Here is a 17,645-nt window from a genome sequence, read left to right on the forward strand (position 1 = left end):
TTTGTTGATTTTGCAGCTGCTTCACTGGTAGTTAAAGTAATTCTCTCTGTAATATGCTGTACACTGCTGCACAGGGTGTTGACTGGAAGTAGCTGAAGTGGTTAGAAATATTCATTTGTGATAGGGGAACGGTAGTATAGTGGTTATGATACTGGACTAGTAATTCAGAGGCCTGGACTAATGATCCGGAGACGTGAGTTCAAATCCCACCACATCAGCTAGTTTAATTTAAATAGAAAGCTCGTATCAGTAATGGTGACCATGAAACTACTGGATGGTTGTAAAAACCCATCTGGTTCACTAAAGAGGGCAATTAGGGATGGCCAATAAATGCTGGCCTTGAATGAATTAAAAAAAATTCATGTACTAGTTTTAAAAGGGGGAAAAAACAACCCTTTTTGGATCCCTAAACAATCTTGGTTTTGTAACCTAAACGTGTGATTACTAATGGTTGCTGATGCCTTAATGATGTAACTGCAGTGTGAAGAATTTTTTTGCTGTGATAGTTTGACCCTGTTTCAAATATTACATTTTATTCTCATCAATAAAGTTGTGGCACTGCATTTGCTAAAGGTTTTAATTCTAAACACGGAGCACATTAAACACACTCTGTCATCTGTGAGATTGCCACCTGTCCCTTCGGCAAAGGAGGATGGGATCGGTTGCCTGCAATGGGAATTAGTTCGGGGAATACCTCCTAAATATAGACTGATATTTGTGATTATGGCAAAGTTAAAAATTCTTTCTTTTCAGGTGGAGGACTTGAAATGGGAAGTTGAACAGAAGGAAAGAGACCTACAAGCCTTAAGGCAGCAACTCTCACTGACTGAGCAGCGAAGTCAGAAGGAGTTGGAAGGACTACAGGAAGCTCTACAGGTGGGAGATGTTACCAAGAACAGCCATGTTTAGTTGTCTCCGTAAATAAAATTTGCACACTTTTGTTCATGATAGTTACCCCAAAATGCTACCTGCTGAATGAGCTTAGGCTTTTGGCAATTTGATAGAATTTCCCCATCACCATTTGGTTAAAAGTCCTGTTATATGGAAAGTTCAGAATATAAACAAAATAGGCAGCAGAAATATGTGAAAAATACTCGACTTATAACTGAATAGTCACAATTACTGGGTTATGCATTCAGACAACTCACTAAGTGCCTGTGCTGTTTAGTGTTGCAGTGCTGAACTGGAGTAGGAAAAATGTGATTTTTTTTTTTTAAATGTGGAATCTATGCATGCCCTGGTACCATGTTAGTTAACATGCTGTGGAAAGATATGAAATGTCACTGACGGTGAGCCTTGGAGTTTAGGGCAGAGTTTCATACACTGAGCTTCACGCAGCGAGTTCTAGATCTCAGCCAGGGTGTGAAGGAGTACTTTTCACAGAAAATTGGAGATGAGAGGAGTGAGGAGCTGGGTTGGCAATCCAGTCTGGACTGGTATGCACCTGCTCTCTGATAACCAATTCAGGAACATCTCTGGTGTACCAACTTGCCTTTTTGATCCACAGTAGGTGGGGAGATAAATATACCTTTTTGTTTTTGCATGCATTTTGCTTTCTGAAGGGAAAGGTCCTAAGCAATGTTCCTCTTGAGCTGCACGGCCGCATAACACTTTGGCGGTTCCGTGCAGGCCGGCTCACCGGCTTTTCGATAGAAATAACCACGCCTGCGTGGACATTTGAATGGGCCGCGCAGCCCGTTAACGGGACTGCGCACCCAAAAAAATGTAAAGGGAACATTGGTCCGAAGGGTGGGTTTTTTTTGGACAGTTTCAATCAAGTTTCAAATGGACATGGTTCTCAACTAAACTACGCTCAAAATTGGCACAAAAATCTGCATTTATTTCTGATGGCTTCATTTTTCTTAAACTATTTACTATTGTGCTAATGTTAAATATTTTTCACCAGAATTTACATGTTTTCAGCAGCTAGTGTTTGAAATCAATACTGTAGTTTAAAATTTAGCTGATTCTTCCTTACTCTGTATTTTGCAGGGTATTAAGGCTAATCTAGAGGAACTGCAGGAGGAGCTTATGGTAACCCGTAAGGACAAGTTCATGCTCCAAACTAAGGTGACAGAACTAAGAAACAGCATGAAGACGTTACTGCAGCAAAACCACCAACTAAAGGTGGACCTCAAACAGACAAAAACACGCAAGGTAAGTGGGTAACTCCAGGTCAGAACAGAATGGTTTGCACAATAGTGCCAATATTTGGACTCTGTCAAAAAAAATAACTTTCCCAGTTTGGCTAAGTATGTGTGTGGGCTGGTGTGACCTTGGTCTAACTCAACTGGTCATAGTATCATAGGAACAGGAGTAGGCCATTTAGCCCCTCGAGCCTGTTCCACCATTCAGTGAGATCATGGCTGATATGTGGGCGTTTGCCCCATATATATCTCTTAAAACCTTTGATTAACAAAAAATTATCAATCTCAGATGCAAAATTAACAACTGACCTCGGCATCAATTGCCGTTTGCAACGATCCCTAGTGTGGCTGAAATTAATTTCGGAAAAGAAATGTGAAATACTGAACATTGTGTCCCGTCTGTTGTTTCATGTTGCCTGTCCCAATGTGTTGGCTTTACATTTATCCATATTTGCCATTCCTTAGCTCATCATCTACCTTACTAGTCCAGATGTCTTTTGAACTAACCCCTTTGTCACCTGGCTACATAGCTTAGTACCATCAGAAAATGTTGTATTAAATCTTCTTTTGTCCAGATAATTTTTTTAAATATTCATTCATGGGATGTGGGCGTCGCTGGCAAGGCCAGCATTTATTGCCCATCCCTAATTGCCCTTGAGAAGGTGGTGGCTCACCACCACCTTTAACCGCTGCAGTCCGTGTGGTGAAGGTACTCCCACAGTGCTATTAGGGAGGGAGTTCCAGGAATTTGACCCAGCGATGATGAAGGAACGGCGATATATTTCCAAATCGGGATGGTGTGAGACTTGGAGGGGATCTTGGAGGTGGTGGTGTTCCCATGCGCCTGCTGCCCTCATCCTTCTAGGTGGATAATGTTTAAATAATATCAACTTCAAGAAACCTAAATGGATATAATTGTAGTAATTCTTAATTTTAATCCTGTCTGAATGAACAAAGGCAAAAACTTCCTGGAGAATTCTGCAGCACTTTTCTGAAATGCAGCATTTTAGTGCCAGTTTCATTTTTGTACAAAGTTGAGAGAGCCGAGTTAAATTTTGGTTCATTTTTAACTAGTTGTAACTTATACAGCATAATATAAACTCCTGTCTGCTACTAAATGTTGTTGCACTGTTGGACTTTTGGCATATGTAATGTAACTAAACAGATTAAAAAAAAAAATTAATTCCACTATTCAACAATCTGGTTTACTTGAACTATTGTGTAGGATTAAAGCATTTAAGAGGAAGCTAGATAAGAACATGCGGGAGAAGGGAATAGAAGGATGTGTTGATAGGATGGGAGGAGACTGGTGTGGAGCATAAACACCAGTATAGACCTGTTGGGCCAAATGGTCTGTTTCAGTGCTCTAAATACGATGTAATGCTGTCATTTAAATAAATGTTGTTTTTGAACAGAGAATAGAGTTGAAAGGAGATGCTGTTTCTTCAAATCCTGTCACCCCGGTAAAGATCCCCGATTGCCCTGTACCTGCCTCCCTTCTTGAGGAATTACTCAGGCCACCAACGGCTGTGAGTAAAGAGCCTCTCAACAACCTCCACAGTTGTTTAAAGCAGCTCCGGTAAGTTCCTTGCATAAAGGTGGGTTTGGTTTGTGCTTTTTTTTTGTGTCAGTTTTCATATGTGCACAGAACAGAGAAACTATATTGCTGACCATCTTGGGATAACTGTGGAGTTGATTGGAGATGAGAAGATGTTGGATTTGTGGAATAACCTGAGCTATCTGGCCCTTGGTTTTCTAAAGACCTCAGCTTGCTGGCTGACATTTTGCTATACTGTACATTGTGAGATGAGAAGCAGGTGGGAGTGAAGGTCCTCAATGCAAATGGATCTCCCGACTGGAGGGCAACAACTGAATAAAATTTACGAACCTTAAGGAGAGATGTGATATTGATCTACAGCAGCTAATCTGATGTGATTATAAATCAAAATCCTCCACAATGTGGCTTTTGCAGCAGTTAAGACCAAAGCTGCTGCTTGTGACACTTCTGGCACCCGGCAACAGCAGCAGGTGCCACTCGACCAACAGAAGTTGGATTGAGGCTTGAAATGAAGTACAGGTGATGTTTGCAATAACAACAACTTGTATTTATATAGCGCCTTTAACGTAGTAAAACGTCCCAAGGCGCTTAACCTTGACACAAAAATTTGACACTGAGCCACATAAGGAGAAATTAGGGCAGGTGACTAAAAGCTTGGTTTTAAGGAGCGTCTTAAAGGAGGAAAGAGAGGTAGAGAGATTTAGGGAGGGAATTCCAGAGCTCCGGGCCGAGGCAACAGAAGGCACGGCCACCAATGTAAAGCGGTTCATGTCAGAAGTATAGTGCACATTATACCTCAGCCATTTTAATGTATGGATGCTATTCTAGTCCCAATGTGTCCAGTTAATGAAGAATCTATTGTAATTGGAGTCTAAGCTGTCCTAAACATCCCAAATGTCAGAGCAACGTGCTATTCCTACACCCTCTGGAGTGGAGGGGGGGGGAAATGTTGGTACCGTCGGAATTGCTGGTCAGATTATTGCACCATTGGTGCCTGGAGAAAACTAAAGATGCTTTTATACTAGCTCCATTTATTTCAGAAGACTGTCATCTGTGGGCTGCCACCTGTGTTTACACCGCTACACCCAGGAACAGTCTTGTAACTCCTGTTATCTGCGGGTTTCTAAGCTCGTTGTTGGGATGAGAGAACTGGATTTAGTGGCATAAATGCCAGAAGCTAGCTCGCGGACAACGGTATCGCGAAAACTGCATTCAAATAATGCCAGTATAAAAAAACGCTTACTTGTTTTTCCGTTCATAACCTGGTTCTCATTAAAATATTCAGCTCTATGACTAGCTGCTTGCAAAGTGTTGTTAATGTATGGTGCAGTATTTTGCAGTAATCTATTTCCGATTGTATCATGCATTAATGTTGTAAAAAAACCTCCAAGTATTATAAAACTACTGTGGGTGGAAGCGATTAGAATAAAATAATCTCTCTGGGTTCGGATGACAAACCCCTTGAGCTTTGTGGTCATTGTTTGAGCACTAAACACTTGACGAGATTTTATCACTGCCACCAGGCTCCTATTCTCTATAGCCTCAAAATTAGACCATGGGATACAGTTAATGTATGGAAACACAGTTTAAAAAAAAAAATATCAAGTCTTCCTAGCCTTAAAGTTACAGGAAACTCGATTTACCGGCACCTAAATAACCAGAAATCTCTGTTAACCGGCAGAATTCAGGAGTAGGTTCAGGTAAGTTTTACTTCATATTAGTGGCCGTTCCTGGATCTGTGGCTGTGAAACCAGGGTTCCTGCACTTGTTGCTAAGCAACAGGGATGCTTGGTCTATGGCCGGGGTTCCTGCACCTGTTGCTAAGCAACAGGGAAGCCTGGATTTGTTGCTGTGTACGGAGCTCTCTGTAATCCGGACTTTTTGATAAACCGGCACCACGCCGGTCCCGTCTGTGCTGGATAAAAAAGAGTTTCCTGTATTTTGCTGTTGACACCAGTTGCACAAGATTTATGCATCAGGAGGCACTGTGCTACTAATTTTCCAAAACTCTGGTTAATTGCAATTTTAATTTTCGGAGCTATATTCTAAAACCTTCTTCACTAGTTAGTATTCACTAATCAAAATTGAAAGGCACTTGCTTAACATGGTTGCAGTTTTAAATAATGGCCCGGGTTTTGCAGTCAGAGGTGAAGGAACGGTGCTCGCCGTTCATTACGCCTACAGCTGCCCACAGAGTTTTAGTGGGCTTTTGTGCGGCAACTTACGGTAATTAGAGAGCCATAGGTGGGATCTGGGACCGGTGCAAGCAACGGCGTGTCTCTTCAACCAATCAGATTGAAGAATCCTGACTGAGACACGCAGAGTCCAAACCAGGAAGTATAAATTAGAATATTTAATTCAATTAAAATCATGTACAGAAAGCAAAATAAAGAGAAGGAATGAAAGATGGGATTGAGAGAGAAATAAGAGACAGAAAGAAAAAGAGAAATTTTTTTTTTTTTTTTTTAAATCTCCCAATAATTAAATTCTGAAGGAATGAGGCTCCACACTTGTGAAAAGTAGATTTCCAGTGCCAAAGAGGTTGTTCGGCAGTAATTAAGACTTATCATGCCGTTAAAAATTCACTTACACTTGAATGCACAAGCCCTAACACTCTACGGTGCTTAGTAGGTAACTAGTGGGTAAGTACAGCAACTTCACGTCTTCCATGTGTTTTAATGCCGAGTCTCTCGGCGAGGTACCGGTGTATGCTGATCATCTTCCAACATTCGATAGAATCTGGAACAGTACCCATGGATTGGAGGGTAGCTAATGTTACCCCACTATTCAAAAAAGGTGGTAGAGAGAAAACGGGGACATCGGTAGTGGGGAAAATGCTAGAGTCCATTATAAAAGATGTAATAGCAGAGCACTTGGAAAACAGTGACAGGATCGGACAAAGTCAACATGGATTTACAAAAGGTAAATCGTGCTTGACCAATCTACTGGAATTTTTTGAGGATGTAACTAGTAAAATAGATAAGGGAGAACCAGTGGATGTGGTGTATTTGGACTTTCAGAAGGCTTTCGATAAGGTCCCGCATAAGAGATTAGCGTGCAAAATTAAGGCACATGGGATTGGGGGCAAGGCATTGACTTGGATAGAGAACTGGTTTGCAGACAGAAAGCAAAGAGTTGGAATAAACGGGTCTTTTTCCGAATGGCAGGCAGTGACTAGTGGGGTACTGCAGGGATCGGTCCTTTGACCCAGCTATTCACAATATATATTAATGATCTAGACAAGGGAACTAGATGTAATATCTCCAAATTTGCAGACAACACAAAGCTGGGTGGGCGTGTGTGCTGTGTGGAGGATGCCGAGAAACTACAGGATGATTTGGACAGGTTGGGTGATTAGGCAGAAGCATGGCAGATGCAATATAACGTGGATAAATGTGAGGTTATCCACTTTGGTGGCAAAAACAGGAAGGCAGATTATTATCTGAATGGCAATAGATTGGGAAAAGGGGAAGTGCAACGAGACCTGGGTGTCCTTGTGCACCAGTCGCTGAAGGTAAGCATGCAGGCGCAGCAGGCGGCTAAGAAGGCAAATGGTATGTTGGCCTTCACAGCGAGAGGGTTTGAGTACAGGAACAAGGATGTCTTGCTGCAGTTGTACAGGGCCTTGGCGAGACCACATCTTGAGTATTGTGTGCAGTTTTGGTCGCCTTATCTGAGGAAGGATGTTCTTGCCATGGAAGGAGTTCAGCAAAGATTCACCAGGCTGATACCTGGGATGGCAGGAATGACTTATGAGAGATTGGGACGATTGGGCTTGTACTCGCTGGAGTTTAGAAGAATGAGAGGGGATCTCATTGAAACTTATAAAATGTTGACAGGACTGGACAGACTAGATGCAGGAAGGATGTTCCCGATGGTCGGGAAGTCCAGAACCAGGGGTCACAGTCTAAGAATAAGGGGTAAGCCATTTAGGACAGAAATGAGGAGGAATTTCTTCACCCAGAGAGTGGTGAACCAGTGGAATTCTCTACCACAGAAGGCAGTAGAGGCCAATACATTAAATATATTCAAGAAGGAGTTGGATATATTTCTTAAGGCTAAAGGGATCAAGGGGTATAGGGAGAAAGCAGGGACCGGGTACTGAATTTGGATGATCAGCCATGATCGCATTGAATGGCGGAGCAGGCTCGAGGGGCCGAATGGCCTACTCCTGCTCCTATCTTCTATGTTTCTATGTGTAGCGAAGCTTATAGAGGAACAGGGCAACTCAGACAGCAACTTCCTGATTTCCGCGTTTAACTGCGCGTGTGTGGATGCCGGAAGTTGCTGTCCGATTTACTCCATAATAACGGTGAGTGTTGGTAGTCCACACCGTCATTCCTACCGCAAAATCCGGGCCAATGTTGTGCAAGAAACTTAAGTGCAGAATGCCTAATTTATCTGTTTAAAGGAAAATCTGCAGTTATAAGCAGCTGAAAATAGCCTGACTTGTAGATGAGGAAAAGGAGGGGGCCAAGGATGAATCCAGGGTGGGAAAAAGAAGCCATTGCTGGAGACGCTCTGCCTACAATTGGTTAGGTATGGGTGAGACTAAGCGAGGGCAGTCCCACTGAGCTGGACAACAGAAGATGGTTGGTGGTGAATTGTGTAGCCCACGGTGTCAATGGCTGCAAAGAGCCCAAACGGGATGAGGAGGGATAGTGCACTACAGTCAGAGCTGGTCATTTGTGAATTTGATGAGGGCAGTTTCAGTGCTATGGCTGGGGCGTAAACCTGATTGAAGAGATTCAAGCATGGAGTTGTAGGGAAGGTGGGCACAGATTTTGGAGGTGACAACACGTTCAAGGATTTTAGGACGGAAAAGGAGGTTGGAGATGGGGGGTAGTGGTTTTCAAGGACAGGGGTCGAGGGTGGGTTTTTTGAGAAAAAGCACAGATCAGGAAAGCAGACAAACACTGCAACTTGGTTCGGTCGTATTGCTTAATTTGCTTTTTCACTGTCTTCCCGTCTTGGATTTCTGATCCAGTTGAATATGTAACCGCCTAATTAAAATTTATAATCTAAGCACACAAATTAAATGATTCATACTAAAATAATTAATAAACTAATGTAGCAAATACTGAGTGATTGGGAAATAGAGATTTCATTTTTGCAATATTTTATACAGGTTAAAATTTTAATTCTGAACCACAGATAGCATTTGGGACAAGTGCTTTCTGTCGCTTAGTGGGACTGATGTTTTTGCCAGGGCCAGAAGGGAATGTTGGAGGCATTTTAATGCAGTGTCCTTGTTGCCGGGGTCTGTTAGATGGTCTGTACCATGGTGAATGACCACCTCTGCAAATTGGAGACTTCGCGGTAGGAAAAGCCAGCTTTCTGCATCAAGGACAGCTTGAGCAAGAACCATAAATCCATCGTGGGAAGTAAAGGGGAAGGAAGAAACACTTCTTTTTATAATCATCTAATAAAGATGCTAAAAGGTTTCAGGTTGGAGTACCTGCATTTTAAGCAAATACTGCAAATCTATTGTGGGAGATTGGGCAAAATAACTGAGAATGAGGGGCTTTGTGGAGGCAAGATAAAGCAAGTTCTGTGAAGCAATGGTGTTACAAATACCACAGCTAGGGGTCCTGTATCTTTCAGTGTTAGTACAACACGTCATATCTCGTGCCAGTCATGTGAGATTGCTTCAGTAAATTTTGTTTTATTATGACGATGAAGTCATTGTCACGATACTCGGCAGCAGGACTGTTGGGTTCCTGGATTATCTGTGGGCAATGAGATGGGAGATCTATTTATAATGTAAAAGAAAATATCTTCTTTCTTCTCCCAACCAAAGGCAAGAGATGGACAGTTTGCAGCGACAGATGGAGGAGCACACGGTAACTGTACACCAGTCTATGTCGTCGTGGACACAAATCGAAGGACAGTTGATGGAACTTACTGCTGATAGCTCCGCCCCAGCAACTGCAGAGCAGCCCAGCAACAGGACAGAAAGTGACCTCGACAACAGTGCAGATACTAACCATGCGGATAGGAACTGTCAGTAGGGAACAATTTCTGCACCGCCACGGATATAAAAGCCCTCGGCAATGCTGATGAGTGGGAATGTTTTCCAAACCTCCTTGTGCTTTATATACTTTGTTTTTCTTGGCAGCTTAGCAGCAGTTAAGGTGCCTCCTTCACACTACCGGTTATGGATTTAAGTATCACCTGTAGCTGCTTAAATCCACCTACCCCATGTGATTTTTGTTAGGCTACTGGGTCCATACAAAGAGAGGGCAAAGAAGAAAAGGAGTTAGGGAGTGTGGGGGTGGGGGGGAGGTGTTAACTTTATTTATATTCAGGAGGTCAGTCCATTGGCCATTAAGTGGCACAGACTGACTTGGAGTAATTCATCACGATCTATTTGGGGATCTCTACCCTTAGAAGGAGGGGGGGAGGGGGTAATAAATATGAGGTGAGTTGCCTTCATTCGGGAAGGGCATAAAAGGATTAAAAAAAATATTGATTCTAATTTATTGAAATTACATTTTACCTTTAATAAAACAACTGGTTGTCAGTTTTGTTTTACAGTTCTGAAAGTTCTTGATTTAACTTGACATTGGAGATGTATTTGTTAGAGTTTAAGACTTGGGCAGCATTATGTCGGTACTGAATAAGTCAAAGTTTAGCCTGAGGATAATGGTGTGTTTTGTACACTTTTTCATAACTTTAAGAAAGCATCATTAAAAACATACATTGCACCTTTTGATTTCCAAGTTTGTGGAGCTAAGGCAAGCACAAATAATATAAACTGACTTGACCTAACCTCAGCAGCAAATGCTGAAGATGCTCTTTTTTGAATGTGTATTATATTTTGCTTCCGCACTAATATGATGTCATCTAAACGTTGCAATTTTGTGTTTCTTCACGACGCTGGTAGGGGACTGGGTCGCACAACACGTTTAGCATTCTGGGTATGAATCCAGCCGAGGCGGATGGATAAAGATTTCGGCCCAGGTATGGGCCCACGGCACAAAATGCCCCTAGTTGGCAATTGGGCTCAAAAAAAATGGAAATGTGACATAGGTGCCCCTAGGTGGTGCTCTTCTCTGGGTGGGACTAAGACACATTGCTGGGTCAATGGAAAGGGAGCTTTAACCTGCAGCTGCCTCTCACCTGGGAGTACTGGTTGCTGACACTTGGTGCCTGCCATGGAAGAATAGTTCATTCCCCAGCACTAAGCATCCTCACCTTGACGAGCAGAAAGAAAAGTTATTTGTGTGGATCTTGGGTTACTGGTGCGGTTTAAAAAAAAAAAAAAAAATTATGAATATACTTAACAGAAAATCCCACTGCCATTTATTCAAGATGTTCTGTCATGAGGAGAAAGCATGTTTATGTCACTGTTAACTAAGCTGAAAAGCAAATTCCCTTTTCATCAGCGACATAGAGTCTCAGCATAAGTAATGTACAAAACTAACTAGAGCTGCTTTGACTATAGTCGAGATTTGTGCACTACAGGAAACTTTGTGCTATCCGGCACCGATGGGACCGAGCTGTTGTCGTCCCATCACAACTGCCGGACAAACCGGCGCGAATGTTGACACATACGGAGATTTTGAGCTCCGTATCTGGCAACAAACCCTGTTGCTTAGCAACAGCTTCTAAACAGTCGGCCGTACCTTGCAAGTGTCTCTGTAGCTTAGCAACAGCTTCAGCGAGACCTTGCCGAGCCTGACTGGTGAAAAAAACGCAACGAAAAGAAAAGAAAAAAAACTTAACGAAACGGCTCCTGATTTTTGCCGGTGGCTCGAGCATTCCGGACAGTTAACCTCCCGGATAAACCAAAGTTTCCTGTACATCAATTATTGTTTCTATCCCAGTAACTCTTGCTGTCCTGAGATGGTGGAATAGCTTGCTCAGTAACTACTCACTGTTCAGTTTAATTTGACCTCTGCTTTCTGTTTATTTTTTGTTTTTGGTTTGGTCTGTCCCCTCAAGACCTACTTAGCAACAGACTATCTTGTACAGTATGGAAGTTCTGTAAGCATGTTAAGGGACTTAAATTTGTGCATAATATTGCTGGAGAGCATTGTGCAATAAACTATTTTTGGTAATGGTTTTCCATGTATGTTTTACTTTTACATTTTTCTTTAAGTAGAGGTACAGCTTATTTACAGCATGCATGTGTGATACCAATTAAACATGCTCGGTCATCTGCAGAGCCTATTTAATAGTTCAAAAGCAAAATACTGCGGATGCTGGAAATCTGAAATAAAGACGCAAAATGCTGAAAATACTCAGCCGGTCAGGCAGTATCGTTGGAGAGAGAAACAGAGTTAACATTTCAGGCCGGTGACCTTTGAAAGGTCATCAACCTGAAATGTTAAACCTATTTAATAGTTCATATTTTACTTCATATAAAAATTAATGGAAGCTAAAGAATAGAGTTCTGCTCAAGAGCAAATGTTTTGTAACTTGCAAGTGGGAGTTACTGATGTCTGCTTACTTAGATTGCAGTTTCATGACTGAGTATCCACTATTCAACACTGTCTTTGCGTGGTCAAGCGATACACAGAAAATAATGCTTATATATGGAAATATTTGTCCAGGGTTATAATCAGTGTTTCCTGTAGGCTGCTCTATGTCTTGCGCGGCCTGTTTCTTTCATTGCGCGGTCTCTTTGGAAATACAGCGTATGCGCAGAAATTTAATGTAGAAGCTGGTGAGGGCCTGCACAGGACCTTGCAGATTACTGTACGGCCGCGCATGCGCACAGCTTGGAGGGAGCATTGGTTATAACAACAAACAGCAAGGGTGAAGCTCCAACTGCTTAGAACCATTGCCTAAATCCTAGAGCATAAAAATCACATGCTGGTATATTATTTATATTTATATATGTCTCTTAAATTTTATATGGGGGTGTTCTATTTTTTTTTTGTCAGTCATTGTGCCAGCACTGAATATCCAGTGCTCTGTGGCCTTGTGTGTCATGGTGTTTCTTTGCAGGATTGACATTACTGAAGCTGATCACTCTGTAGTTAATTGTAAGGAAATTGTGTCATAATCTAATATTATAGCACAATGGCCCAGAAAATGACAGGTTATCACAACTATATAAAGCATGTGGTTTAAACACATTGTGTTTTTTTTTAAAGCATTAAAACTATTAATAGGTCACCTAGGGCGAGGAGAATGTCTGTTTCTTTTAATTTTATCCTTGCAACTTTTTTTGGGAAAAAGTTCCAGCCAACCTTATTGACGTCACTGCGCAGATTATTCCTCAGCCCCTGTGCAATTCATGCTATATTTAATCGAATCCGCCTCCTCCGAGCATTTAAAAAGGAAAAACTACTTGTCGTAGCTATTACAATAATTGCTTTCTTTTGTTCAATAATAAAATGAATAAAACGGTCTGCAATTAAAAATCCTGCAGCTTCTGCTTATGTTTGTGTGTTTCAGAATCCGAATGCTTATTGATTTGATATTAACATAAGAACATAAGAAATAGGAGCAGGAGTAGGCCAATCCGCCATTCAATAAGATCATGGCTGATCTGATCCTAACCGCCAATCTACTATCACAGAACCATCTCCTGAATCTAACAGAATTAGACACACGAAATAGGAGCAGGATCAGGCTACACGGCCCCTGGGCCCGCTCCGCTACCCACAGGGCCATGACCGATCCGAACCTAGACTCATGTCCAAATTCCTGCCCGCTCCCCGTAACCCTTAATTCCCTTCTAGGAAACTGTCTATTTCTGTTTTAAATTTGTGTAATGATGTAGCTTCTACAGCTTTTTGGGGCAGCATATTCCATGGACCTACCACCCTCTGAGTGAAGTAGTTCCTCCTCATCTCAGTTTTGAAAGAGCAGCCCCTTATTCTAAGACTATGCCCCCTAGTTCTAGTTTCACCCATCATCGGGAACATCCTCCCCGCATCCACCCGATCCAACCCCTTCACAATCTTATATGTTTCAATAAGATCGCCCCTCATTCTTCTGAACTCCAATGAGTAGAGTCCCAATCTACTCAACCTCTCCTCATATGTCTATCCCCTCATCCCCGGGATTAACCGAGTGAACCTTCTTTGTACTGACTCGAGAGCAAGTATGTCCTTTCTTAAGTATGGACACCAAAACTGTCAAACTATTCCAGAATGACACTGCACAAGGCACAAATAAATGTTGCATCTTTACTAAAGAAATGAAGTGTACTGCTGCTGTTTGCAGGGTATTTCTTTCTAAAGTATATATGCCGGTGGATGCGGTGGGTTGGACGTTTTGTCATATTTTAGTGACCCAAGTGCAAATGCAGCCCAGACTGATGGGATAACTGGCTCGTCTGTCTGCTACCTATAATGGTCCTATGTGAAATGAATTTGTGAAGTCACAATCCAGTACCTAGTGGGCAAGGGATTACAGCACAAATCTGCCCCAAGTTAATACTAAATTGGCAAATCATACGGAGATCACAAAAGATATCCCACTGGTGCAGTAAGAGTGCTGTTCTGCAGTGGGGCAAAATAGAGGGAGATTTACTTGCCATCTAACCTCCATCATATATACTCTACATACAAATAGCAAGTTTAGCATTCTTTGCAATCATGGGGCATAGCAACAGTAAAATTTGATAGAGCTACTTGTGTAATTATAAATGTTGTTACATTTCCCAGATATATTTATGCAGCATTTGTTTGTGAAATTCTGAATAATTTGTTTCTAGTAAAAGCCCTTTTGTGAATCTACATCTTTATATCTGCAGGTGAGACATTGATTGGGGCCAAAATCTGAGCAAAAGAAAGCAACTATTAATTCCAAGTGAAATTTACATTCAAGCTGTCTTTCTTAAAGGAGCTTCGGAAAAAGTAAAGCTTTCTCTTAATCCTAGTCTAATGGAATAATATTTCCTACATTACAACAGTGACCACATTTCAGAAAGTTCTTAATTGGCTGTAAAGCACTTTAGGACGTCCTGAGATCGTGAAAGGTGCTATATAAATGCAAATTTGTTCTTTAGTCTCAATTAATTTTAACAAACATGAAGACACACATATATTAAATCTTGGGAAACATTATTGAAATGTTTTGCACTTTTTGTTAAAGTTTCCAAACACTTGATTTGTAATCACATTTTCTTTGTGCAATTGTAAATATTTTAAACTTTTGCCCTTTTATAATTTTGTATTCTTCATTGTGAAATTGTAACTGCTCTTAATGATCTTTTGCACACTTGTTTACTTTGGTGTGCACTTTGTATCTCACTTTTTGTCCATTGTATATGTAGGGAGTACAGTGCTAAGGAAGGATGCCAAGTTGGCTTTCTCTTGTGTGCACCGCTCCCAACACACACACACACTTTACATCATTCGGAGGATAGTTCAAAATGTATTTTTAGAAGGATCTCTCGACATACTACACAAGATGAGCTGCTATTTCCCATGCTGTTTTTGCTCTAGAAGCCAGAGTCACCAAATAAGTTTGAACCACACAACCGAGAAAGCTACCTGCTTCTAGTAACTTTGCATCCTGTCGCTAATGATCTGAAAGGGAGGTGCAAGTAATTAGCCCTGACCTTCACTGAGAAGCAAGGCAATGGTACATCCATTTAGGATTGAAAAGCTGATTCTATACATAAACTACATATCAAAATATTCTGCTTAGTTTAGTATCTTGTCAGTTAATGTTAAACCAAAATACAAAACTGCTACAGTATTATGCAAAAAAAAGTTACTGTTTTTATAAAGCGGTATGGAAAGTTTATGGTTATTCAGGGTAACTGCCCACGTATCCTACAAGATGATGTGTTGGTGCACAATTACAGGACATCATTGACTTTAGGGGTCAGGATGATTGATTTTTTCTATATTAATTTTAAAGCTTTTCTTGATGAAACCACTTTTTAAATTTTTTTAAAATTCATTGATGGGATGTGGGCGTCGCTGGCTAGGCCTGCATTTAGTGCCCATCCCTAATTGCCCTTGAGAAGATGGTGGTGAGCCACCTTCTTGAACCGCTGCAGTCCATATGGTGTAGGTACACCCACAATGCTGTTAGGAAGGGAGTTCCAGGATTTTGGCCCAGCGACAGTGAAGGAACGGCGATACAGGTCCAAGTCAGGATGGTGTGTGGCTTGGAGGGGAACTTGTAGGTGGTGATGTTCCCATGTGTCTGCTGCCCTTGTCCTTCTAAGTGGTAGAGGTCGCGGGTTTGGAAGGTGCTGTTGAAGGAGCTTTGGCGAGTTGCTGCAGTGCATCTTGTAGATGGTACACACTGCAGCCACAGTGCGCCGGTGGTGGAGGGAGTGAATGTTGAAGGTGGTGGATGGAGTGCCAATCGAGCGGGCTGCTTTATCCTGAATGGTGTCGCGCTTCTTGAGTGCTGTTGGAGCTGCACTCATCCAGGCAAGTGGAGAGTATTCCATCACACTCCTGACTTGTGCCTTGTAGATGGTGGAAAGGCTTTGGGGAGTCAGGAGGTGAGACACTTGCCGCAGAATTCCCAGCCTCGGGCTTGCTCTTGTAGCCACAGTATTTATATGGCTGGTCCAGTTTCTGATCAATGGTAACCCCCAGGATGTTGATAGTGGGGGATTCAGCGATGGTAATGCCATTGAATGTCAAGGGGAGATGGTTAGAGTCTCGCTTGTTGGAGATGGTCATTGCCTGGCACTTGTGTGGTGCGAATGTTACTTGCCGCTTGTCAGCCCAAGTCTGAATGTTGTCCAGGTCTTGCTGTATATGGACATGGACTGCGTCGGTATCTGACGAGTCTCGAATGGTGCTGAACAGTGTGCAATCATCAGCGAACATCCCCACTTCTGACCTTATGATGGAGGGAAGGTCATTGATGAAACAGCTGAAGATGGTTGGGCCTAGGACACTGCCCTGAGGAACTCCTGCAGTGATGTCATGTGATTGAGATGAATGACCTCCAACAACCACAGCCAACTTCCTTTGTGCTAGGTATGATTCCAACCAATGGAGAGTTTTCCCCTTGATTCCCATTGACTTCAGTTTTGCTAGGACTCCTTGATGCCACAGTCGATCAAATGCTGCCTTGATGTCAAGGGCAGTCACTCTCACCTCGCCTCTTGAGTTCAGCTCTATTGTCACCTAGGCAGAAGCAATTTTGCCCAATGAGAAAGCGTTTCCTGCAGAGTACAGGTGGGTGGATCTTGTGGTTTTTTTTCAAGAATTGCCAAGATTTTAACCTAGGCTGTATTTATTTACACTACAGCGCTGTGCCAAGCTGTTTCACCTCACACCAGTGCTAAGAGTTGTAATGTAAATCCGGAGTCGGGGGTCCATCCTAACCAATGTTCCCATTAAGCCACGCAGCGCTCTGGATGTCCTGCACAGGCCGCTCACTGGCTTTTATATGAGGAAAAAACGCACATGCACGAACATTTAAATGGGCCGTGCGCCGAAAATAAAATAAGAGGGAACATTGATCCTGACTTCAAAGTGAAGCTAGGCTCTGACTCCAGACTTGTCCTGCAAACTCTTGGCTTAGGTGCAAAATGAAACGACTTTGCACCAATACTAATGTTGTAATGCACCCTAAATTCCCTACCAGAGGTTGAGGCCCACGTCTGTGCAGGATCTGGATTGGGTTCTAACAAACTGCTGTAGTTAGGTGACATTGTCACAAATTGAGAATATTCAGTGATCATTTAAGACTCAGTATTTGGGGAAACAATTCTTGGATCGGGATTATGCATGGATCAGCTTGTTTTATCTGGACTTGAGTGTATGTTTATATATATATATATATTGTACTATGATTAAAGAGTGTTTTCAAATGATATATTGTCTCGTTCTTCCTTTTTCAAGTATCATGCAAAATTATGCAATTCTAGTGGTTTTTGAACTTTTCTGTGTGAGCAAGCCCCTGCAACAATCAATACACTCCTGGGAATCCTGTGTCCTAACTTTAAATAATCATGTTGGCTACCCAAAGGAAAGCAGTACCATTGTTGCAGAAGCTGT

At 42.1% G+C, this 17,645-nt stretch overlaps 1 protein-coding gene across 2 annotated transcripts in view; it reads left to right on the forward strand.

Annotated features, from left to right (window-relative positions):
* golga3 (golgin A3) overlaps positions 1 to 11,773 on the forward strand; it is a 93,066-nt gene extending 81,293 nt beyond the window's left edge. For both annotated transcript variants that reach the window (XM_086011951.1, XM_086011952.1), the window contains 4 exons: positions 754 to 876; positions 1,993 to 2,157; positions 3,563 to 3,726; positions 9,506 to 11,773. In XM_086011951.1, the coding sequence (XP_085868077.1) occupies positions 754 to 876; positions 1,993 to 2,157; positions 3,563 to 3,726; positions 9,506 to 9,716 (663 nt within the window). In that variant the 3' untranslated portion in view covers positions 9,717 to 11,773. The remainder of the gene's footprint in view (positions 1 to 753; positions 877 to 1,992; positions 2,158 to 3,562; positions 3,727 to 9,505) is intronic.
* Positions 11,774 to 17,645: the final 5,872 nt, after the last annotated feature.

The sequence above is a fragment of the Somniosus microcephalus genome, chromosome 19, assembly GCF_052327205.1.
Source record: "Somniosus microcephalus isolate GS21.2 chromosome 19, FLI_Smic_1.0, whole genome shotgun sequence".
In the NCBI taxonomy this organism is placed as follows: domain Eukaryota; kingdom Metazoa; phylum Chordata; class Chondrichthyes; order Squaliformes; family Somniosidae; genus Somniosus; species Somniosus microcephalus.